The sequence below is a fragment of the Phaethon lepturus genome, unplaced genomic scaffold (assembly GCF_000687285.1).
Source record: "Phaethon lepturus isolate BGI_N335 unplaced genomic scaffold, ASM68728v1 scaffold5433, whole genome shotgun sequence".
NCBI lineage: Eukaryota > Metazoa > Chordata > Aves > Phaethontiformes > Phaethontidae > Phaethon > Phaethon lepturus.
In genome coordinates, this window is record NW_010526852.1 from 1 (window position 1) to 26,723 (window position 26,723).

The 26,723-nt window shown below is 39.3% G+C and overlaps 1 protein-coding gene across 1 annotated transcript; it reads left to right on the forward strand.

Moving 5' to 3' along the window:
* Positions 1-1,598: 1,598 nt before the first annotated feature.
* PGR (progesterone receptor) lies at positions 1,599-14,933 on the forward strand (the record flags this gene model as incomplete). Its single annotated transcript, XM_010283182.1, has 5 exons — positions 1,599-1,895; positions 3,246-3,390; positions 6,720-6,850; positions 12,157-12,314; positions 14,778-14,933. Coding segments are annotated over 5 exons (887 nt in total), but the record flags the coding sequence as incomplete, so codon positions are not given.
* Between the last annotated feature and the right edge of the window lie 11,790 nt (positions 14,934-26,723).

The following is a 26,723-nucleotide window of genomic DNA, read 5'->3' on the forward strand; positions in this document are numbered from 1 at the left end:
GAGAAGATCAGGTTCAAGACTACCTGAGGAAGATGAACATGCACGAGTCTATGGGACCTGATGAGATGCATCCCAGAGTCCTGAGGGAACTGGATGCTGTAGGTGCCAAGCCACTAAGGGAAACATTGCACCCATTTTTAAAAGGGTAGCAAGGAGGACCCTGGGAACTACTGACCTGTCAGCATTACCTCTGTGCCTGGGAAGATCATGGAACAGATCCTCCCAGAAGCTATGCTAAGGTACATGGAGGACAAGGAGGTGATTCGAGACAGCCAGCATGGCTTCACCAAAGGCAACTCCTGCCTGACCAACCTAGTGGCCTTCTGTGATGGAGTGACCACATCAGTGGACAAGGGAAGAGCTACCGATGTCATCTATCTGGACTTCTGTAGGGCCTTTGACAAGGTCCTCCACAACATCCTTCTCTCTAAATTGGAGAGATAGGGATTTGATGGAGGGACTGTTGGGTGGATGAGGAATTAGCTGAATGGTCGCATCGAGAGGGTAGTGGTCAGTGGCTCAATGTCCAGATGGAGATCAGTGATGAGTGGTATCCCTCAGGGGTCCATACTGGGACCAGTACTCTTTAATATCTTCATCAATGACATAGTGGGATTGAGTGCACCCTCAGCAAGTTTCCAGATGACACCAAGCTGAGTGGTGGGCTTGACACACCGGAGGGATGGGATGACATCCAGAGGGACCTGGACAAACTCAAGGAATGGGCCTCTGTGAACCTCATGAGATTCAACAAAGCCAAGTGCAGGGTCCTGCACCTGGCTTAGGGCAACCTCTGGTATCAGTACAGGCTGAGGGATGAAGGGATTGAGAGGGATTGAGGACCAGCAGGTCGAGGGAGGTGATTCTGCCCCCTCAGCTCTGGTGAGATCCCACCTGGAGTCATGTGTCCAGCTCTGGAGCCCTCAGCACAGGCAAGACACGGACCTGTTGGAGTATGTCTAGAGGAGGGCCACCAAAATGATGAGAGGGCTGGAGCAGCTCTTCTGTGAGGGAAGGCTGAGAGAGTTGGAGTTGTTCAGCCTGGAGAAGAGAAGGCTCCAGGGAGACCTTACTGTGTCCTTCCAGTACTTAAAGGGGGCTTTTAAGAAAGATGGGGACAGGCTTTTTGGGAGGGCCTGTAGCAACAGGACAGGGTTAATGGTTTTAACTGAAAGAGGGTAGATTTAGACTAGACCTAGGGAAGAAATTTTTGCCAATGAGGGTGGTGAACCACTGGCCCAGGTTGCCCAGAGAGGTGGTAGATGCCCCATCCCTGGAAACATTCCAGGTCAGGTTGGATGGGGCTCTGAGAGACTTGATTTAGTTGATGATGTCCCTGCTCATGGAAGGGGATTTGGACTAGATGACCTTTAAAGGTCCCTTCCAACCCAAACTATTCTATGATTCTATGAGAAACTGCTAAGAATTTTCTGTTATAGTTTCTTAATTATATAAATGGTCAAAAATAGAAAACTTACTCTGAAGGCAGTTCTAATTTCCTTTTATAGATTAAACATTTAATCCTGCAGTACTGGAAAGTATTAATGTTTCTGGTTAATTCTTTTTAACAGTTTAACAATTTTCTTTTTCAGGTCGGAAGTTAAAAAAACTAAACAAAATTAAGGTTGTGAGAACATTAGATGTCGCACTCCAGCAGCCAGCAAGCCTTCAAGATGAAAGCCAATCTCTAACCCAAAGGCTGTCCTTTTCTCCAAATCAAGAAATACAGTTTGTTCCCCCAATGATAAGTGTTCTACGAGGCATTGAGCCAGAAGTTGTCTATGCTGGTTATGACAATACAAAACCTGAAACACCAAGTTCCTTGCTGACCAGTCTAAATCATCTTTGTGAGAGGCAACTTCTTTGTGTAGTCAAGTGGTCAAAATTGTTACCAGGTAATAGCACTTCTTATATGTAGTGAATTCTAGGCTAGCTATTATGTCATGGGATGAGCAGTCAAAAGAGAATATTCTTGTCTGCCTGTTAATTAATTCTTAACAAATTCTAAAATTATTAGCCTTCCACTTCATGCACCAATCAAGTACATTTTAATAGGCGGATGCTCTTAAAGGAATGCATCTAAATACTTAGACTCACTCCAAAAAACAACAGAAGCCCAGAGAGTTCATTATAGCAGCCTTTCCACCCTAACCTCTCCTACTCTATTATTCATTCTTTTGCTATGAAAAACTGTTTCTATTTCTGTGTATCCCTTTATTCTTATTAAAAAGAATTTTTGAAAGGAACAGAGAAAAATTGTAATAAATATTACCAGTTAGGACTAAGCAGCTCACAAATAGACTGGTAATGAGAAGTAACTGAATTTATGAAGATCCGAGACAGGGTTAAAAAAAAAATCCGTATTATATATGTACATGTGCTGTATGGTCATAGGAGCCTGATCCTGGGATATATAAAAATCAATATATAGACCAGAAATCCTGGAAATACAGTTTCATGTGAACTCAATTTGACATTTCAGTGCTGCAGGAAAGGGTAGTCCCTGTCGCTGCTCTTCCCCATTGCTGCTTGTGCTTGTCAGACCTTTTGGTTGAACAGATTCATCTCATCAAGTGAGAAGAAAACAACCCTTTGGTTTTTTACCCTCTGTAGTTTTCTGTTGGCTTCATGAGGTGAACCAGTTCACTGAGGGGTGGCATGAATGCCAGAGCTTGCTTGAAGGAGGTAACAGGACCATGTAATGAATAACAGGACCACTGCTTTCAGTGGCAGGAAGCTGTTAGATTGACTCAAATACTTCCTAGCAAACTTCAAAGTTATCAAAGAGCAAAAGTTATTGAAGGCAAACACACTTCTTGTTAGTAAAATGCAAGAAAGATACTCGTATGTGGATGTTTATTGTATTACAAATGTATCTCTTGTTAAGAACACTGAAGTCCAAACTAGCTATGTTAAATAAGAGGTGGTTACAGTGATCACATTACAACCTGTCATATTTTTACCAAAGGAAAATGAGATGCATTCCTATTTCCTGGAGTAGTCACTTCTGACTGCTAAAGTTAACTTTGGTTTGATTGTTTCAAAATATTGGATCAGAACAAAAAGACAAGAGGTTAACTGTCAGTTATTATGCAAACTTCACAAAGAGAGCTACATCCCCAAAAGCACTTGTCTTTCTAGGTGTTCTCAGTTTCATAGCTCAAAATCGTAATCTCAGAACACCAACTGAAGCTGTTGTCTAAATGAGAATTATAAAGTATTTTAACTTTTTATTTCATTTCCAGGATTTCGGAATTTACATATTGATGATCAGATAACCCTTATCCAGTATTCCTGGATGAGTCTAATGGTTTTTGCAATGGGATGGAGATCATACAAACATGTCAGTGGTCAGATGTTATATTTTGCACCAGATCTGATTCTAAATGAGTAAGTAGACTGCTGTTGCATAATATGAATGACATTTTGAATTTATTTGTGTCAATGAAAAAGTTACTTCATTGAGGCCAAGATTTCATTCATTACTTGTTCTGTTTCAAAATTAACAGCATATGAAAGTCCTCTGCTCATATTAAAGTTCGCTAACTTTGGGAAGGGTTTGGTGGGAATCCCAAATATTCTGTTGACATGGCCAAACAAAAGGAGTTCAAATAATATTTTAATTATCTAAGAGAAAAATAAAGGAAAAGAATGATGCTGTCAGAAGATTTGCCTGAATTCATCTGAGTAAGACATGAGTTAATGCTTAATAAATGGAACTAAGTAGGATTTTCTTTCGTCGTTGTTGTTTGGGTGGTTTTTGCAAACAGTTTATCTCTATTAGTATATAGTTTTGACACTTTCTGATAAAACTCTGCTTTTCTAAAGTACATTTATTGTTAGAAAATTGTAATAATTTAGCAAGAAGGAATTTTAATATCAAGGATAAAATATGACAGACTGTTATTTTCTGGTTGGGGGGAGGATTGTTGGCTTAGATTTTCCTTCACTATGCTGATGAATTCAGATAATCTTCATTTCAGTCTTTGTCAGTTTTTCAGCTCTGCAAATTAATATTATCAAAGTGATAATTTTAAATACTTTGGTAATAATACATGGGTGGCTTCCAGGAACAGTAAAACATAATTTAATCTCCCTATTTATTTTTCCTTAACACATTTTCCTTAGTTATTTTTGCTCAAAATCCTAAAAGAACTACTATGAAGTGAGATGAAATTTAAACAGGTTATCTTGTAAGACGTATCTATTTAAGGATTAAGAAGTGGATTTGCAGAAGATCTAGGCACCTGAATTTAAAATCTATAGACATGCAGGTTCTTGCCAGTGAAGTTCTCTACAGAAGGTATTCTGTGGAGCTGGCCCTGTATCTCCTGACCTTTTCTCTTCCAGATGACTGTAAATCACTGTGAGATCATAGAGTAATGAATTCTTTCCTCTCCCATGTGTATTAATTTTGCTGTACAAATTTAAATACTTTGAAGGGATGAGTTTGAGAGAGCTTCTGACTGTATTCTTTCCCACCATAGTTTGTGATATATCTTATGGTTGCATTCAGAAGAAACAGAGTGAGATGGCTTTAGGCAGTAGGGTCATGTCTTGGGGTTTACCATGTATGTGGACCACTGCTGCCACCTTCTGAAGAAGACTTTCTTCAAGAATAGGGTTGAGATTTATGAATCCTGATTATAATCCCTGAGAGACAGCTTCTTGTTTGTAGCGTAAGACCTTCCACATTGAGAAAGAGGTAGACTGACAACATACCCTTCTCTTGGTTATAGAAGATCTCAGGGTCATGTTAGAAACTTTATAAACAAAGAGTTAGACATGAAAATTTATTGGCACACTAAATCATCTGCAACTATTTATTGGGAAATAAGTCAGCTTTTAGATCAGTAAAATGTCTACAATAACGTCTAAGATTGTACTTTCATGATCACTTTAAGCAAAGATAAGTGCTGAACAGAGAAAAAAAAGTCAACTCCAGCTGCCCCCCTGCCCTGGCCATGCATCCCCAGGCTTTCACTTAAACTGGATCAAACGCTATCTGGCTGCACTGTCAAATGGATAAGGAAATTATATGCTGGAGAAATACCCCAGAAAAAGGCATTAGTTAGCAGATGGAGGTGATCCCTGATCTGACTCACCATGTGGACATGCAGGCACCGATGCCAGAACAGCAGGAGTGCACACCTAGGGGTGGAAAAAGATAATGGAAATTCCTTCTACAGGGGCAACACACACTTGAGTTGTTTCAAAATGACCATGAAACCACAATCAAAAGATTGTTTAACAGCTAATCTGTCATTTAGTGAACTGAGTTGTAGTGCTCCTTGGGAATGACTTGTTTGGTAGCATCAATTTCAGACCAATAAAACCAGAAGTGTTAATTTGACAATGATTTCATGAATTACAATTAAAACTCTACAAAGACTTACTGTTATACTTTGCAGTGTATGAAAACATGACTAAGAAAAATATTTAAGCGTACCCTGAAAGCTGCTGTCACCCTTCATAGTTACCACATAGGAACAGAGACTACCAGAAAGGAATAGGCAGGGAGACTTAAAGTGGCTATAGGAAGTAACCAGTTCTTTCATATCTAACACATTAAATTTCTATGTTTAAGTCACTTAAGAGCTGGTGTGAGATACCAGATGTTGAACAAAGCTGAAATAATTCTCATTTAAAATAACAGTAACACTTTAAATAACAGAAGAAAAAAACTCAATGCATTGAGAGAAGTCCTTTATTCACAAAAAATATCTTCTGTTTTCATTGTTGATGGTACTATTTGCAGTCAGATTGGAACACTGATCTGAACGTTGTAAAGGATATGGGCACAATTTAATCTTCTTGTTGTTGTACCTAATTCATCTGGATCTGGATGCAGCTTTGTAAAATAAGTCCATGATACTGGATCTGCACATTAATGTACAATGAATTCAGTTTAGTTTACAATCTTTGAAATGCTATTGTTGCAGTAATTTCAGTTGAAAATTGCCTTCCCAATAAATACATGCGATAAAATATACTCAGTATACCAAAGTCTTAAAGGGAAAAGTAAGATTGAAGTGCTCCAAAAAACCACACAGTTTTATATATTTCCTTGTGTGATTTGACCTATTTACTTCTGCAGGAGTTTAGATAAGGCTGTATTAATGTCTATGTTTGCTTAAATACTTTTTGTATATATTTATCTTTAACATTTTTGACTGTTTCTTTAATGGCATAAAATGCAACAAAATAGTATCTTGGCTGCTAGCTGTACAGCGTTAGACTTGCAACAAGGTATTGTGATGCAGACCTTTTTGGCAAACCTAAGAACAAGTTTTCTAAACTTCCAAGTTTATCTTCAATTTTGTGCCTTGAAATCTGTTCAGAGAATGTAAAAAACTATCAACCTCTAAAAGAAAAAGAAAGTACTTCACATTAATTATTAGGGTGTTTATGATTAATAAAAAACTTTTTTTTCTGTGGTTAGCATTCAGCTTTGATAGTCTCCAGGTCTTTCTTCTGGGCAGCAGTAACAGATTCAACATCCAAAATAATAGCACACTCATTACGATTAAAAAACTAGTGTATGTACAAAAAATTCAGAAAATTGTTCATGTGTATAACCTCTTTCTTTGATTTCTGTAATGTGGTAATTAAACTATTAACAAGGCTGTTCCTTCAAGTAAGTAGTACTGGATCTGTTGCTTTTCTTTATTTTCATGTCTCTTTTTTTTTTTTTTTTTTTTTACTTTTCTGGGTGTAAGACAGAGGATGAAAGAATCATCGTTCTATTCCCTGTGTCTATCCATGTGGCAACTCCCACAGGAATTTGTCAGACTTCAAGTTAGCCAAGAAGAGTTCCTATGCATGAAAGCACTGTTACTTCTCAACACAAGTAGGTTCTTTTATTTTTTTGTAACATATCACTAGTAAAAGAGTTTTGAGCCATGTTGTTTAACTTGACAATTGCTAAGCTCCCTGGCTTAACAAATGGAAACTTCTTTAGGAGGAATGTTAGTATTCCAAGACCTAAAAATATTTTTTCTAGTGTTTATAAGGAGCAAACACTTTGTGATTCATTGTTGGTTTTATTCTGTAAAAAGGCACTGGGGAAATGTTGGATCCCTTTTGATATATAGCTATGCTGTATTACACATTTTCAAATCAAGTGTGCAGTATTTCTGCCTGGAAGCTCTTCAGCTTAAATGACTCTGCACAGATGAAAAAAGATGTACAAGCATTAGAATTATATTTTAAAATATTTAATAAATTGTCAGGACTGAGGGCTTTATCTTGGCCAAGAACTTAAAGCATGCTTACTCAAAAGAATTAGGGAAGTGGACATGGCAAACAATACTAACATTTATTCAACTTTTTATAGTTATAAAAAGGTCAAGTTTAGTATGGATATAAACAAATGGAAGTGTTTTTCTTTGCTTTGTTTCTCTAAAACAAAATTCGTGGTCACTTTTAGTCATATGCATCTTTTAAAGAATCCAGCATACAGCTGCATTCCACTTTAAATGGGAAGTGTGGTAGTTGATGAAGTTATCTTCCAAAACTTTTTCTAAAATACTAAAACATACATCTGTTGAGGCCGTAATTGTTAGTTATGAATCCACAGATAGAAAGTTTTCAAATGGTACAGGTGCTATTAGAAATGAGAATAAGCATCTCCGAGAAATGTAATTGGAAGAATGTTGAAGTTTGATTCTCTGCACACTTACAGAGTCAGAGGAGAGATGTGCAAATCCTGTATAACCTGCTTGTTGTTTGTACAAACTTTCAGTAAAAGACAAGGAACTAAAATTTATTCCCTCTTAAGCTGTACTTGGCTGGTATTTGCATAAGTTCATGCTTAAAAAAAACTTGGTCTCAGCAAAGCATAAGCAGTTAAAGACTGAATTTAGCTCATATCAACATAAAAATTGCTAACCTGATAGCAAAATGCCATACAATCTGCTAAAGCAATGAAAATAGTGTGGACTAAAATCCCTCTCTGATACGACTCTGGTTGTTTTGTTGGAATTTGAATGCGATTGAATTCATCAAATGAATGTCGATTTTAAATGTTTTCCACCTCATTTTAATCACAAAATTAACTCCCTTGTATATCTGAACCTTAGAGGGAAGTTTTACATTTCAGTGAAATTTAGATACATCTGTGATATTCCAGCTCTCCATAGATGTCCCATGAAGTTCAAATCAAATTCAAACAAACGTTGCAATGGTCCAATCCCTCTCATTTACAAGTGCATCAGTTTAAGAGTATTCATCAGGCTACCATTCTTTATCAACTGCATTGCCCTCAGAAACCCGTTTTTAAGATTACATGTTTATATATATGCAAAAAATTAGTTAAAAAAAGAAGTAAGTATTTCTACCTGTGATGATGAGTTTTGCTTTTTGTTCTCTCCTACACTTATTGTCTTATAGGAAAAAACAATTTGTCAGATCTTTGGGAAAAGGAACACACCTAACCGCTGTTGCTGAGACATTTAGTAAACATTTGGTACTGTATAAATATAATTCCACAAAACTATTTTCAAAAAACCATATAACCTTATTGTAGCTATAAAGTATTTTTTAAGACTACTTTTATTTTAGTCATGGTATCATCTTAATCCTCTTCAAATGTGAAACTATGGCCATTTGAAACTTTCATGTACTAACAGTAAATCAAGTCTGAGTTCAGTCTTTCAGGTTAGTCTCTCATTCTGTCTTCTGTTTGACCTATTATTTAGATGAACGGTTTTTTACTTTCAATATAATTTCAAAGAAACAGTAATTTGTATTAAACATAATGTCAGTCTCAATACATTTCTAATTCTGAATGGAAACCCCAGCCTAAGTTTTAACATTATTTTTGATTTTATAGTTTTTCCATTGAGTTTGCTGTCACTTAGATGTTTTCTTTATATTGTACTTGTGACAGTTTTAAAGCTGTCCTGAAAGCAGAATTAGTTTTTGCAAAAAGTGGACCAACATTTTTATTTTCTGCAATTATTTCCATTTTACAGGTCCTTATTTACGATATGCTGTGTTGTAGTAGTGCCTCAGAAGTTCAAAATAGGTCTTCATCTTGCAGAGGCTACATATATGTAGGAAGTAATACTATGAATAGTTCAGAAAGACTATGATTTAAGAAACAAGACCTATGTCAAAAAAGAGAGAAATAAGCATATAGCAAGTTCATTTCTAGCTCTAACACTTTCCAGACTTTTGATTTAGAGCAATTGCAAAATCTTGTTGCATAAGATTTTGGCTGGGTTCTTGTGACTGAATAAAAGCATCCGCATTCTTTACATATGTTCAGGGGAAGGAACATTTGAGCTACCTGTGTTTAAATTGTATTTGTGCATGTAAGACATTGCAATTCTTCACTCAAATAAATAGCTTAGTGGAACTTTTTGTGATTAGACAGGAACGTGACTGCTTTTGCAGAATTCTGAGAAACAGGCCATGCATTGCTGGAAGAGATCTTTTTACTTAATTCCCAAGAGAAATGTAAGGACTTAACTGCTGTTTTAGAGACGTAAGTCAAAGAAAGCACCCACCTAACCCTAAGTTCCATCAGAATGTCACTTTATATGAAAAAGATTTCATAGGTGGCTGTAATTCTGCTGTTAGACATACCAAGAACCATGCCGTCTGAAAATTGAGCAATTCTTTTTCCATGACATAACTTCTCCCCACTGTGAGTATTACTCCTAAGCACATTGCATTCTGCACAAAAAAACAGAATCATTAAGGTTGGAAAAGACCTTTAAGATCATCAAGTCCAACCATCAACCCAACACCACCATGCCCACTAAACCATGTCCTGAAGTGCCACGTCCACACATTTTTTGAACGCTTCCAGTGATGGTGACTCCACCACCTCCCTGGGCAGCCTGTTCCGATGTTTGATCACTCTCTCTGTAAAGAAATTTCCCCTCATATCTAGTCTAAACAGAACTCTTCTGTTCCATTCAGACCCTTGACGCAGATGTGACAGGCACACGCTCAGATATCTGCTTTGTCTGGACTTGAGAGGCTGTATTGAGTCAAACCAAAAGTCCACCTCATCCAGCATTTTATCTCCATCAGCTGCCAAAGAAATCTAACATGGCATCCCTAAAAGCTGGACTATTATTAAATATGGTGTTACAAACGTACTTTCTGTGGAAGTGAATTCTGTTTTAGTTAAGAGTCAGACCCTGACTTCTATCGCCATCTCAGTGCTTAGACACTTGTCTTTAAAGTTAACTTGCTGTTTTCTGTATGTGAGTTTCCCTCCTTCCCCCAGACATTCAGTTGTCTGAGGAGACAGAGACCACACACACATCCTTGGCAAACTGGATCCTTTCCTCTCTTGAACAGTCTCCTATGAAATAGGAGACTTCTGCTTAGCTCAAGTAGAGCAGAGATTTGAACTTCTGCTTTGTTATCTCTCTGTGGGCTGGAGGTGAGGGACATTTAATCTGTTTACCTGCAGTGTCTCCTTCCCCCTTACCTTATTCTAAAGAACCAGGCATTACTTAGGCTTAGACTTCAGAACAGGGTTTATGATTTCCAAGTGGAGAGCAGTGCTTCTCTCAGTGCAGGGTTTGATACCTAATTTTCTTTTAGGGGATGGGTTTAGGTCCAACCCCTGTGCAGCCATCTGCTTTTTAGCTGGCTTTTATTTTAAGAATTCCATTCTTAGGTATCTAGCAATACAGTGCATTGTACAGAGAGACAGCACATGCATATATTTATGTTTTAATTCCAGAAAGTGACAAATCACTTGGAAGTTAGGTGTTAGAGTGTCTAATAAGTCAATGTCATTATGAACGAAGATTGATTTTTTTTTTTTTTTTTTTTTTTAAAGAAATGAGAATGAAATCTGTTGTGGCCTGATACCAGTTGTGGTCTGATACCAGACTGAAGATGTACTAGATACCGAGATAACTAGCATGCTATTTATTTAACTATGTGAGCTAGTCCCCATGACATTCTTTTAGAGTCCGTGGAGACAAATAAACATCTCTACAGCGTAGTTCATCTCTTTCTAAAGCTACTTTTAAAATGGTGAACATGCTTTGTGCCCAAGACTTGCCTGATTTTTCCCACTAAAACTACAGCAAGCTGTGGTAACTAGCCCAGATGGAGATGCCTATACTGTAACATGTCTAAAGTTTGGTGAGGTGAATCCTTCCTCTCATGCTTGCTGTCAGAATACAAAATGTTGAATGTGATGTTTCAGTGTGAAATGTCATTGGCAAGAGAGAAAGGAAAGGGGAAGAAATTTAACAGCTCTTTCAAAAACAGTATGTTTGAAACAAGACCACGTCTTAATGTATGATTATTATAGCGACACAAGGATTTAGATTTGATTGCCAGATGGGAATATTTTTTCAAGTTTCATTTCTTCCAGTTTTTAATTTCTTAGTTGTCTTTGGCAACATAAATTGTAAGACACTTGTATTACGCTCTGCCACATCAAGGAAAGTAGAGTCTAGAGCTTACACCTGTTTCCTTGTAATGCTACCAACATTTATCATCAGTGATCAAACGTGATCTTATCACCAGCAGTCATCAACAGGTTCATTTCTCAGTGTTCTCTCTGTGTCCTCATTTTGGTCCTCACAAATGACCATTAAGAGAAGAGTAAGTAGGTAAGTTCAACAATTTGCTCCTCTCTGCTAATTTCTCTAAAAGCTGTTCACATTCAAGACTTTGATAGTGCATCTATTCTGTTAAGTGAAAGAGGTCCAAACAGGAGGCTTGAGCCCTGGACACTTTGTTGTCTATGCTACTTAGGAGCTGCTAGTTCACTCCTTGACTCCATTTTGAAGCACTCCAGCTAGATCTCTCTAACATAAACCTACTGTGAAGCAGGCTGACCCTTAGCAGTGTAAACATGAGCCAGTCCGTAACATCTTTCCTCAAGGACAGGAGTGGTTCTTTTGTCCATCTTCTTTTCAGCAGACAGGTGTAGCTGAAGCTTAAGACTATTTCTAGGCACCAGCAATTAGCACAACTGACTGATTGTTGCTGGTATATCCTTTAGCTAATTGTATCACTTTTTCAAGAGTAACTGTTGAACAGGAAGAAGTACCTGGCGTATAATAATGAATCGCACTGCACAGCGTGAAATACTGTAAATTGTTCCTGTACTTTAAATTTCTCTCATTTCCTCTAGAATAAATTGCAACACCAATGTTACTTTCTTTTTAGTACCCTTGGAAGGTCTAAGAAGTCAAAGCCAATTTGATGAGATGAGAACGAGTTACATTAGAGAACTAGTGAAGGCAATTGGATTGCGCCAGAAAGGCGTTGTGGCCAACTCGCAACGTTTCTATCAACTTACGAAACTGATGGATTCCATGCATGATGTAAGTTTACTTGTTAATGTGTTTTGCTTTTTATGTAAGAAGGGACTAGTATTTCTTCAAACTAATTTTATGGAAAGTGGCTAGTCAGCATGTCTAAACAACAAAAGAAAAACTCCTACATTTGTCCTTTAGTGTGCATATTTGTGTGAATAGATAGCTATATATTCAGCATCAATATCTATTATGTGGTATACAAGATTTAAGTATTTGGGAAACATGCATTTGATTGCTACCATTTTGTTTCATTATTTCTGTAACGTAACTAGTTCATTTACGGTTTTTGGTAGGGGTGGCGTATCTGTGTCTGCGTGTGTCTACATCTTCAGGAAAATATATAAATAATGCAAAGAACAGGCAATTGAAGTTGCAAAGTCAGTCTACTAAGAATTAGAGGAAGACAACTGAGACTTGTTTTGCAACCTTAATTCAACTACTTTTATGTGTGTATTCTATGCCATTTTTTCCATATCTGTCTATATTTGGGAACTGAGGAATCTTAAAGAACTCTACTGGTGATATCATAGAGAGTCATAAGTGTCTTAAAAGATGCAGCTGAATCCTTTCCACACCTCTGACAATCCAGCATGTATCCTGTTGTCTTATCATCCATTAAAACTGAGGAATGACATTTCATATACACCTTTGCCCATGTGAATATTGTTTTGTAATGGCTTGTGTATCTCTGCAAGGGAGGCAAAAAGCAGAGGTACAGGGCCATACCTGTTGCTTATAGCAAGGGCTGGGGAAGTGGCACTAAGATAGTTTAGGAAAAGTGCTTTTGAGTTCTTAGAATCATAGAATAGTTTGGGTTGGAAGGGACTGTTAAAGGTCATCTCTAGCCCTAGACATTCAACTAGATCAGGTTGCTCAGGGCCCCGTCCAACCTGACTTTGCAACAGCTGAACCAGCAGTTCAGTGCTGGTTGTGAGGAGCTCACAGGGAGTTCAGGGAAGGATGGGGTCTTTGCATGTTTGTATTCTTCTGCACTCAGCAAATCTGCATTTTATTTTAATTATTCTTGAATAAATTATTTTATTCATCTGAAAACTTTCATTGTCACTAATTCACCCTTCTGAAGGGAAAAAAAACAACCTTTGAGGGTCCCATTTATGGGAGTTAAGAGAGGTAACAATATTGATAATTATGTGGTTCACCAGGTGGTCTGGAGTCTTTTGATCCACTGCACAAACCTCTCCATCAGCTTCTGCTAATCTACAGAACTCACATTCATCATTTAGCTATTACATCATCTCAGATACCGGCAAAAGAAGAACAAGACAAGTACGAAAAGCATCCTTGCAGGTGAAGGTAGACAATAGGAAATTCTGAAAGGAGACTATAGAGCTTAAAGTATTTACTGGTAGGGAGACTGCAGTCGTCACTTGGGATTGTCAGTGCTAAACCCTTCCCTGGAGTTCAGTCAGTCACCTTTTACTTGCAAAAACAAGTCCGGGCCAGTATACTGCTCACGGTTGCCCTGTGCTCAAGGAACCTGTTTGGATCAGTCTTGCTTGGGATAAAAGGTCTTCTTGCCTTACCTGTAGTAATAATTTGCAATCTGAGTGTCACAGCATCCAGAAGAAAACTCTTTTGAGTACTGGTCAGTAGAGTCAATCTCTTAATTTCAAATACTTAAAGTAAAATACCCACAGTGGAAGTGAGTGAGTGAGGCTTGCTGCAAAATATCCAGCAAAGTAACGGTTAGGGTTGTGTTTCATCTGTAGAGTATCTTCGTTCAAGTCCCTATTTCAGCTCAGACCAATAAAGTCATGGGAGATAGAAGGAAAAGATAATCACACTGGAGAGACTGTGTGTTGTTAAGGCCTAAAGTAGCAGAACTAGTATGATATTTGATAACATAAAGGTCACAAGTCTCAACAAAAGCCTTCTATAAAAATTGGATCTTCTCAGAGAGAAGAGGTGAAATAGTCACATATATTGAGCAGTTGCTTTCAGGGGATGAGGACCTATGGAGTTTAATGTTTGCGGCATACTCAGATATGATCCTAATCAGACCCATGGAAGGTTCTGATTATGGAAATAGTAAGAAAATATACCAGGAAATCGTAAATGCTGATCCTCGGAGCAGTGTTTGAATAGCATATAGTAAACAAGGCATTCAGACGTGTGTTGAATGTGAGGATAAAGTGAAAGATTGGATACTCGTTTAGTAATTGCCGTTGTTCATGGTGCATGCCGTGAGTGAGGATGATAACACTTTATAATATTAGTGAGGCACTGGTTTTATATGACATACCATTTAGTGATATTTATGGCTTTTTGCTGTGGGAGGATATTTGAATACAGAATGACAAGTACCCACATTATTGATTCAAGGGATGACAGAGGAAGGTATATAATGATGCCAGCTGAGAGATGTGTGAGATAAGTGATTGACAGCATGTTTATCTGGCTGTATGACTGTTAGCCTGATTTATCATGTTTGTATTTTATTAAATCCAGCTAGTGAAACAGCTTCATCTCTTCTGTCTGAACACATTTCTCCAGTCCCGTGCGCTGAGTGTTGAATTCCCCGAGATGATGTCAGAGGTGATTGCTGCCCAGCTACCCAAGATTCTGGCAGGGATGGTGAAACCTCTTCTCTTTCACAAAAAGTGAAGTGTCTTTTCTCTTATCATAGAGATGATTTCTGGGTCATTTTTTGCTTGTTTATTTTGGTCAAGATTTTGCAATGTCAGGACTTCAGTATATTTGTCATACTTACCCCGCCTACTGCTTTATACTTGTAAGATACACAAGCCATTTAAGCTTGATGTACATAGTGTGAGTTCCTGATTCCTTAACTACAAAAATCACAACAGTCATAAGAAATGGTTTTGTAAACTTGGCTAGGTTGCTTTTTAGATACGCATAAGAATGACAATGAGTAGAGTTTTCAGATTTCTAAGAGCAGTTATCTTATACATTTTTCTTATATTCATATTACATGCTCTCAAATTTCTCATATGACATGATGTAAACTTTTTACTTTAGTACATTGTGTGCATGGGTACATGTGGGCATGTGCGTAATACAAGATTTTGGAGGAATTAAAATAAACATTGCCCACATTTTTCTCGTAGATATTTCACTTTTTATTAATTAATCTGCCTCACAGAAACATCCTTTCAAAGTCGGCTGTCCAGGATTAAGTAGACATCACTGCAATACCTTCATGAGTAAATAAAGCGCTAGGCACAAAATACACATTCATATTCTTGTCTGTGCTTGTACTGCATTGAAGCTCTGAGTTCAGGGTACTGAACTGTACTGCACCACTCAGTGCAGCTTTCCTTCGAAAACTGGAAAGCTTAGGAAAATTTCACTGTATATTACACCAGAAGTAATGTGTGTGTAAACCCACTCAGCTTTGATTTGTGTTATTTTCCTTAAAAGTTCAGCACTTAGTAAAGCTAAATCACTCAGCTATAATCTTAAATTCATTGACTTTAACATTCTGTATTTCAGAAGCTTTAAATGGAGATGTTTTGACTGACTACAACTCTTAATGTTTTGAATTGCAATGCTTGAATAATTGAACAGCCATTAACATCAAATTATGGCGAGATTAAATGCAAAAAGAAATGGAAAATATGACTACAAACATTTTGATACACATCATTTCACTACTATTTAGTGGAGCTACATATTTTATATTTTAAAGACATGCCATTATAAGTGGGGTAACTAAAAGAGGAATTGGACTAAATTAGCTTTATATGTTCAAGAAGAATGTCATGTTTTATCATGGAAATGAAATGTTTGACTGAAAAATTCTAATGTGGTGGTGTTTGTTCCTTTGATGTGAATATGAAGCTACTCAAGCATTTAAGGCAGTAAATTGTTGATACATTCAAACAACAGAGAAATGGATAAAGCCCAAGGAAAATTTATGAGTCTATTAAGATATGACAAAATTTGCCAGTCACCAAAAATGATACTCAGATTCTCTAACAATGTAGGAAAGTGGTGAATCTTACTTGGGTACTTGCTGGCCATAAGCTTTTGCTCTTCCCCATTACATCACGTGATAGCATACTGCTGATGGTGTAACTTCATCTGTATCCTTGTCACGTGAACAAAGGCTCGCTGGACATAAGTTCAGTACCCCTGGTTAAATTAGGGTGCCCCTCATTAAAAGTATAACTGATGTTACTTCTTCATAACAATTGCATCCTAATTCTTGAAACATATGTGGACAACTAAAGACAGGTCTAAATTTCCTGCAGCATAGATAAAAAAGAAATCTAGAATTTCCTAAAGCCAATCAGGAAGAAGCTACGTTATGATTGGGGATAAAAACGTTTTTGAGATTCCCACATAGCAGTACAAAACCCACTAGAGTTAGTGCAAAGATGCACTCTTCTGTGTTAGTTGACTAGATTCATCATTTCTAACTGCCCAGAGACAAGTAATTTTTTTCACATTCAATACAGTCTGACTTTTAACTGTGATCCTTAAGGCAATTATGTTTTAATAAATAACACAAAATTCTTTATTTCTACATATTGAAGTTTTGTTTTCTTTATTTTTCTTTGTATTTGCATTGAGTAATTGTGGAGCTTAGTAAAGAAGTCCATTTCAACCATTCCACTTTTGTGTAACAACAATATTTTCATGCATTCTTTGGGAATTTAAGCATTGCCACATGATTTACCATTGAATAAACAGACTGTCTATGTTACTGTTTAGATTAAACTGTTAACAGAAACTTTCCACACTAAAAATTATTCCTTGACAACCTAATTCTGAAATTGGAAAACAGAGCAGGCAGGATGCTTGCCTTAGGAATGCCCCAGATCAGCCTACATCTGCCTTTTACTCAGTCCCTAAAATCTGTTGAAGTGTCTGCCATGTCACCGTGTCCCATAAATATGGCAGATTAGTCTGAAGTGCTCTGTATTTGTCTCAAAGGCATAATCAAAAAGGAAGAACAGATGTCTTTTGGGAATAGATAACAAAGGTTAAAAACATTTTCAACTTGTGTTTCTTTAAGATCTCTAACTCACAAAAAAAATTCCCAGAACTTCATGGGTCATGATAAATGCACTACCATAAGACAGAACAAATTTGGCTAAATGTGGCTGCTATATTAATTTGGAAGTCCTGATTATCTGAGGTTAGAAAAAAACTGTTTTAATTTGAGAACTTCCAGCTTTGAGCCCAGTTTATAAAATTGCCTTTAGTCTCCATTTTGATACTTGCATTTGCTCCTTTTATAACACAGACACCATGAACATGATCAAAACACAAGATTGCTTCCTTCCTTATAGAAGTCTCTTGCACTGTGACTTTTCAACACTGCAGCAATGTCCAGAGAGCCACCAGCAAACTATTTTTTTCTTTAAGTTTTTCAGAGAGGCTGAGGCTTCTTAGTTGTATGTATTTCTCTGCATTAATATTTGTTTAAAGATTAAGGTATTTTTTGACCTGAGCTTTACAAATAAATAGGTCCAAATAAAACATCTTTTAAGTGCTTCTCAATGTAGTGAACAAGGCATAACAATGCTGGATCTTCTTAAGTTGCATTTTGCATACTAGAAAATAAGAGGTTTTGGCAGATGGACTTCTTTGTTTTCTGACATCGATGATGTGCCTGATTACATTTGGAAGGTATGAGACCTCTTGTGCTAATTAGAATGCTTCCCATCTTCTGCAGATTGCAGACATAGTTCTTCATCTTACACTAAATAATGCAAGCTATGCCTGAAGCTAAGCCTCTCATATTCTGTACAATTTAGGTATTTTGAAGCTAAACCTCTTGTATTCTGTACAGTTTAGGTATTTTTGACCTAAGGCTTTTATCATTGCCTTCTGCTAGTACTTCAGTGAAGCAAACAAAATCATGAAGTCAACCGTTTCTTTTGAGCTCTACTGTTACTGAGCTTTGTAGAGGTGCCACATTTGTAGTTTTTAAGGACTATTTTGAAGGTTGATGTGGCTGGCTGTGGCGGCCCAGCTGTGTTTGGAGAGCTGTGACAATGCAGGGCAGGCAAGAGGAGACCTCCAGCCCCCGCAAGCTGTCCTGCTCTTTCTTTCACACCACGTTGCTTCACAGTTGTACACGCTGTCCTCGAAGAAACACAAAAGGTCAAACACTTGGCTCATGTTTTCAAAGGTCTTAGCTGGATCAACAGTTTTGACCAGCCTTTAGGGAAAGGGAAATGTGTGTTTATTAACACCTAGTCTGTGACAGAGGGAAATGTAATCTTGAGAAACTCTCAATCGATTTCATGGCATTTTGGAATGGTCTAGTTGTACGTGTGCATGATAAACTGAAGCTTAGGTATTTCTGAACTCCAGCTGTTCCCTCAGTTGCCCTGCAGTTATGTTTTCTTGCGTTACATCTACAGTAGAGTAGCCGAGAGTTCAGTTTGTGTTTTGTGACCAGGCAATGCTTCATTAGTACTCTAGTTCTTTTTTCTTTCTTTTAAAGTACAGTAATATGTCTCCCTCAGTTATCTTTATTTGGAAGGTCAGCTGCTTTCCTGTGTTCCTGTCTAAAACCAAATATTTCTCTCAGTTATCACGGACGTATCGGTAGGATGAACAGTAATACCTGTAGGGATCCTTCCTTCCCATACTCTCCTACCTACACAAACTTAAGGTTAGTTTATCCCCAGAGCAGGAGAGGATGGGGCTGCACTCTACCCATGCAGCAGCGCAACTCAAGTAGACGTTTCTTGCCTGACACGCCGTTTGTGGCACGCTGACCTTTCTTTCCTTCCGATAAGTCAGCTTGTAGCCACAGAGCCAATATCCAAAGCCCTCCCAACTTTCCGTGGCTCAAAAGCCTGTGTGCATGCTGCCAGGCTAGACTGTCAGCATTGCTGGATTTATTGGTTTGTACTGCTTTGTGTCATGATGACCTGACTTGAACAGAGGGTTTGCTTTTAATTTAATTCTCTTTTCCCCCTTGGAAAATAAAAGGAAAAAAAAGTCATATTTTAGGTGTTTTTTATCTTAAAATTTATGATTTTTTTTTCACAATGAATGCTATTCATTTATTAGATTGATGTTGTTTGCATGCGGGATGGTGCTGTAGCTTTTCAGATGCTTGAACAGAAACATGCAATAAAAGGTGACTGCATGGATAATAATAACTAAGTTAAAATTTAGCTGGCTGTTTACCTTAAAGAGAAAATAATCCTCAGAAAATAATCCTTCAGTGCTGTTGGAACTGATGCAGCAGTTGCATAAGTTCAAGTACATGAGCAGTGCTGCTCCCTTGATGTATTTTTTCACTAACATTTAGGCATTTTTTTCCTGGGTTGGGCTCGGAGTGCTCTGTACAAGGTATTTACAGAATATAAAGGGCATCAAGGAGTGGTGAGCTTTCATTTAATTCTAGTTTATCATTATAAACTGGCAACATTTCAGTTTCTTGCCAGTGTGGGGTGTGCTTATTATAAAAATGCTATCACAAGTCTTTTAGCCATAGATCCTGTTTTTCTGACCATGAAAACTAAATGACCCTTTCACCTCTACAGGTATAATAGTTCCACCAATTTAGCACTCGGGCATATCGGTGAGGAAGTTCTCACAGTGTCATTTCAATAGTCTCACTCTATTGCGTTTTCCCACAGCTCAGTTTAAATATCCACCCAGCCAGTTTGGTACTAAAATCTCTTTTTGCTATATTGGGGGAAAAGAAATATGTAATTTACAGGAATCCAGAGCTCTGCGTCAGTGAACTCCACAACTGCAAACTTTCAGACAAGGGGCTACGCTGGATGAAAATGTGGCTCCTCACTACAAGAAGGACATTGAGGTGCTGGAGCGTGTCCAGAGAAGGGCCACAAAGCTGGTGAGGGGTCTGGAGCACAAGTCTTATGAGGAGCGGCTGAGGGAACTGGGGTTGTTCAGTCTGGAGAAGAGGAGGCTAAGAGGAGACCTTATCGCTCTCTACAACTACCTGAAAGGGGGTTGTGGCGAGGTGGATGTTGGTCTCTTCTCCCAAGTAACTAGTGATAGGACCAGAGGAAATGGCCTCAAGTTGCACCAGGAGAGGTTTAGATTGGAAATTAGGAAAAATTTCTTTACTGAGAAACACTTGGAGGTGTTGAAAAAACTTGTGGATGTGGCACTTTGGGACATGGTTTAGTGGGCATGGTGGTGCTGGGTTAACGGTTGGACTTGATGATCTTAAAGGTCTTTTCCAACCTTAACGATTCTGTGATTCTGTGAAAAGCATCTAGTGGGTGTAATGTCTTTGCCATCAAGTCAGAAATAACTGGGCAGACCAGTACAGAGACATTTGTGTTATACAGGTAAGATTTTTCTGAACAGCACTGTAAGTTGCTCATTCCGTCTTGGACATACAGTTTTCACACATGCCTATTTTTCATAAACTAGATACAAATAGAGTAATGCTTTTACACTTCATACCCTGTATTGATGGTTTATGTCCAGTCTGAGGCTGTAATCTGCAACATCTCCAGTTGAGACCAACGTTCTCATCATAGTGCCATTCAAAAAAAGTGATTTATTCCAGCAGGTCCATTGTGGCTATATGGAGCGTGCTTAAGAGCACACCAGACAGACAGACATCTACGTGGCGGGGTGCATTCAGAAAGATGTGTAAATGCTTTTAGTTAGAGGACTTGAAAAAGAAACACCCAGTGATCTGCAATCACTATGCAGTTTCAAAAGTAAATTTTGTTTCAAAGGAGTATATGATTATATTCTATAGTGCCTGAATAAGGCTGATGATTGATTGTATACTAAAATTTAATAGGATCTCTAATTTGGTTCCAAAAAAGGGAAGCTCCAAGGAGTCTTACATAATCTTTGAAAACCATAAATCCATAAACTTTATAAATTCCCCAAAATGGCCACATCTATTTAACAGGCAGTTGATTGCAGCTATTACCAAATGTTTGTAAGGTTAAAGCCATCACTATGAATATTAGTCTTTCACACAGTGCTTTTTCCGAGAGCGAAGGAACACCAAGTGTGCGTAGCTGAAATCCCTGGTTTAAGATTACACGCATGCAGGCACACGTACGGAAACGCACGCGGATGCTGTTATACCAGTAGCCCTGCGTCCAACTCGAGCCAGTGTGTGTGTGCACGCGCATGTGTGTGATGAGAGCTTAGTATGTGTCCTTTGTGTAAATGCATTTATAAAAACGTCATCATACTTCATTTTATGCATCATCGTGAATCAAAAGCACTTTGAGTGGAAGAAGTTTTTCATGTGTAGCTCAGAAGTTAGGATCACGACTTAAACATTCAGTGAAACGTCAGAGTAGTGAGTGGCAGTCTGTTACAAGTAGGAACCTTCCTTTTGTTAGAAATATTTGGAGACGATGTGTCTGAAACGTGATATTGCGTTTCAAAACAGTGACAAAGACTACAGTAGAGTAATGAATATGTTCCCAACCACTTTCCCAGATTCCAGCAACATTTGTAAACAGTAAAATGTGGATTTTGCTGTTCCACATAAGCATATTCTTCTGTAGACAAAGTACAACACACTTGCTAGAAATGATACACTATGAAATAGAAGAAATGTGCCATCAGAATCTGATGAAGTTTCACACTATTGAAACGCCCAAGGAGTCGGGGTGTTGGCCGTGGGTTGGGGTCTATCATGATGGGATGACAGGCCTTTCAGTTACAGATTTAATTGGAAGTTTTGTATCCCAAAGCTCAGCCTGCAATATAATCATATTGTGCACTGGCCAGTTCACTTCCTTCTTACAATAATTTTACACAAAGGTGTTGGCATTGGGTTTGTTGTTATATGCAGTTTATAGTGATGGCTACAGCCAGCTCACATCTTACTGAGAGACAGAAACCACCATCTTTTCTCAAGGTTTGTGATACAGGTCATGTGTCTATTTGTCTGCTCACAAAGCAAGGTTATAAACATCTAACATTATAAAAAACCCAACAAACCTCTGAATTCTGAAAATACTACTTTAGGAAGATTTTTATTTAAAGTATCCTTCAAGCCTTCCCTGAAGACAGCCATTAATTTTAAGAAAAACTACATGATAGAGAAAAGCACAACCTAAAGGTTAACAGACTCTTGGAGCACACGAGCTCTTGCAGTTTCTGAATTTCACACAAACTTTACATCCCAGTTCCCGTATTTGTACAATGTTTATTCTCTCCTCCCTCCCCTGCCCTCAACACACTTTCTTTCCCAGGGATTACTTGGATGCGTAAGGCATGAGCACTTCATAGAGGCTTTGTATTCCTCAATGGAAAATTCTGTAGAAAGCCAAAGAATCCTTAACTTTGAGACGTATTTGGGCTGATGTTAGTATTTCTCTGTATTTAACATTCAACATCATGATGGACATAATTTACCTTTTGTTACTATTGCTTTTATTTTTTTTAAAAAGAGACTTGTATAAGATTTCTGTATTTTTGGGTGACGAGGAACTTGCATCTCTATATTTGTACATCTGAAATAATGGCTTTCAAGTATTTTTGTAAAGGTGTTGTCTAGCGACATTGTGTCATGTCCAATAAATTGGAGATGTGCTTACTTTGTATGAATAGAAGTGTTTAAGTTCTCAGTTACTACTAGATGGAAGGTGAAGCTACAAAACAGCACCGTGCTGTAACTGGACATGGATCTGCAGTCGCCAGTACCAGGCTGGTGGAGCCACTCGTGCTTGCAGTCCTACGGAGCAGCAGCCGGGAGGCTAACTTCAGTCTGATTACTTTGGCAGCTCCATGTTAGAGACAACACACATTGCTTGTTTACTGAATTGAAACCTATATGGGGAGGGGAGCAGCGTTTTCCATTCTCTTTCCAAATTCTCTACAAGTCTCAAAGAATGGGAGACAACCATCTTTTGCAGAGGTTGGAGACAACCATCTTTTACAGCACTCTGCTGCGTCTGTATCAGAAGAAGGATATCTGAGACAAGACACAACTAGCACAGCAACCTACACATTGGGTAGTGATTTATTACGTATATTTTATAGCCAGGATTTGAGAGTAACTTGTCCCTAGACTTTACAGAGTCTGTCCATGAGCTCACTGCAGCGTCCATACCAAGAACTGTAGTTCTCTGCTGCCAGAAGCGCTCGCTGCCAGATCCGACTCCCGAGGTGTAAGCGGCAGCGCGCTGTGGGATGCTCTCCACCTTGCCATCGCCAGTCACGGGGAGAAGGCTCTTGCCCTGTTGCCGGTGCACAGAGGAGCCATTGACTTGGGCTGGCGCAACCTCTTCTCGGCCGCACCGAGGGAACATCATCTCTGGCTTTTGAGGAGCTGACTCCAGCACTCCGGGTGATCCTTTCCTCATCCTTAACCCGTCCTGCTTCCCACCCTGCCGCCTTCTGACGTGGTGTGCAACGGGCAAGGAGCAGGACTCGCACCCCGGCGAGGGCCACGGGCGCCAGGCAGGAGGGCCACGGGCGCCAGGCAGAACGGCCGGGCAGCGTGATGTGGTCGTCTTCTGCGGGAGAAACCACCTCTCTCCCCTCTCGTTTTAAGGGAGCGCTGGTAATCGAGGTCTGGACCGGTGGTTTGGGTGTCACCCCTTGCTAAGGATGCACTGTAATGTTAATCATGGATAACGTGCTCTCAGAGAAGCATTAACTGTGCCAACAACGACGATACTTTTCCACTTTATTTCCACAGAACACAGTACATCTTGAAAGTGATGTTTCAGTTTCATTTCTGAGTGTCCTCATTCTTGTGAACTGATCTCTCAGACATTATCAGTACTCCGCGTGCACATCATGAACAGTTTGACAGGGCTGGCATTTACCACATAGATGATTTTTTCCAAATAATATAGTTTTAAAACATTCCATGCAGTATTAAACAATAGTGGAAGGCATTTGGTCAATACAAAAATATACATATACGTGGAAGTCCTTTTACCACCTAGCACACAGAAGAAAATAAACAGTTTTTGAGACACTGAAGAAATACAAGGTGTCAAAGTTTAAGTCTGCTCCTCCCTAAATATGCATTCAGTTGAGGACACCTGCACCGGTACCTTTATTTAGTCCCCAGTTATTTATTTATGCAATTATGTTCCTCTGGATTGAGCAGAATGACTTTGTATGTGTATGCTACGTCCGAATTTGGTCTGAATGCATACCTCTATTGCTCAAAAATGGTTTTGGGTTTCGTTTTTTTAACAGGCATGGTAATGGCAGTGTATAAAGAGTGAAATAATGTTACTCATTATTTGAATGAGGTGTTTAAGCCCTTTGGGGTAGAAGCCTTTGCTTTAACCATTAGCTAATAACAGCCTGCCTAAACGAGAGGTTTCTTCCTTTGTAACACCTCAAACTCCGTCGTGTTACAGATGCTATGGAGACTGACTCATCTGAGAACGCAGGTGAACTTCCCCTTAACCGTACTAATGAATTAATGCAATAATCACCTGCTGCTCACAGGGAAAAGAGCCCTGCTCCTTTGTGCTACCTAAGTGAAGGAAGCGGCGTCACAGACCCTGCCATGCAGTAATTCAGATGAAACCATCGTTTCCTTTCGTATGTGTCAGTAACAAAGATGCTGCCGTGCCGGCCAAGGCAGCAAACCGAGCTGAGGCCGAGGCAGCGCTACGAGGAGCTCCACTGTCCTAAATCACCGGCTCCGCGCCGATGGGTTTTGTGCTACCGCTGCTTTACTCAAGTGTGATGCATCCTGCAGGGGAAGGCTGACCCCGACGAGTTCCTTGGAGACTGTGAAAAACGAAGAGCTGTGCTTGCTCCTGCTGCACCGAGGAGATGAGCTGGAGATGCACACAAATAACATCCTTGAAGAAAAACCCTTTCTTGATTTTCCCTCTGGATAAAAACTCTCCAGCAAAGCTAATTGCCTTACCTAAAGAACCACAACAATATTCACCTGAGTTTCTCGTGCTGATGCACTTACAGATATCTGGACATTTGGCTTTCCGGTTCATTTAGTCAGGAAATGTTTCAAGGGATCATTAAAATGAAGATGAGAAAAAATTATTAAGAAAAGGCTTCAGCGGTGGCAGAACCTGAACATCTTTGTACAGCTTGGTTCAGCGTTGCTTCTGAGGTAAAATTAATTGTGCTTGCTTGTTTTGCATTGTCTGAACTACAGTGGGATAGGGAGGGTGAAAGAGAAGGACCCGTTCCAAAACAAAACGGTGTTGCAAATCACAGCTGGAAGGTGGGTGAAACACTCGTACGGCATTCACTCCAGATTTCTCAAGGAATGGTCTGGGGAGATGCCTCATACTGAGCCTGTAACAGCGGAGGCAGGACATTGTGCAGAATGACCATTTTTCCCATCCAAGGCAGGCACAATTTGTCATAATTACAGAAAAGAAACAGCATTTTTCAGGAACAAACATAAGCATCCCTCAACCAACAGCAACAGCAGGAAATAACAACATGACTGCTTAAGCTGTGGTTCTATGTAAGGATGTATTTGCATCAGCACTGCCCAACACAATTTGTTTGCACCTAAATCTCTCTCCTGTCTTCTGCCGTCTACCTGCCTCCTTCAGATGTCCATGGAGGGTGCTGCCAGAGCCCCCAGATGCGGGGCTTGTTTGGTGGATTTTCCCTGCGGATAGGCAGCCTGCTTGTTTCGTGGTAATTCAGAACTCAGAATCGGCACTGCTTTCACAACCTCCATTTCCAGCGCTTCGTGCTCAGCTTCCCAGCTCAGGCACACCGAAACCCAAATCTCGGCTATCTTCTTGGAGGTCCTTGCAAACAGCATTTGTTTCATTCTAGGAACCAGTTGTATCCTGTACACCAGTTAATTTATTTGGAGGAACACTGTATAGATTGATCAAGCTCAGATTTCTTATCTTTCTTCCGCCCGGGTTTGTGAATTGTCCTCTGAAAGGTTTCTCATGGGGCTTCCACCACGCAGCGCGCTCACCTGCTTACGGGGTGTGCTGACGTTTCCCCAGCAATGCCATGAGCATATGGTCACGTCTGGCCTATAGAGCCCCCAGATGAGCGTGGCTGGAGCCCCTGTCTCCTGCTCCCAGCCGTGCTGTGCTGGGACACGCTGCACGCCCTCCATCCACCCCCCCGAGGCCACCACGGGCTGAGCCCACCATCCCTCCTCAGCCCCCGCCTGCTGGTGGGGACGGAGCTCGTGGCCGTCACAGCGTGAAGCCGTTTGAAATCTCGGTTTGAAAATACCTGCAGTCCAGGTAAGCCCCATCTTTCCCTTTGAATGTGTTTTTTTTGTTAAGAAGACAAAAGCAATGACCATCAACAAAAATAAATCGCTGATGTTTTTCATTCAGATGGGACTCTAATCCTTTCTAAGGGCGCCCGAGAGCCATTAAACAGTAATTTTAAACGAAATACACCCGTGCTAAGTCTGACTAATCAGCTCCTCAATTATAGTGGCAGAAAGATGTATTCCAGTTACCAAAGTACTTTCAAGTGAATTAAGACTCCTTTCTGTACGGGCTGTGGAGGTCACTC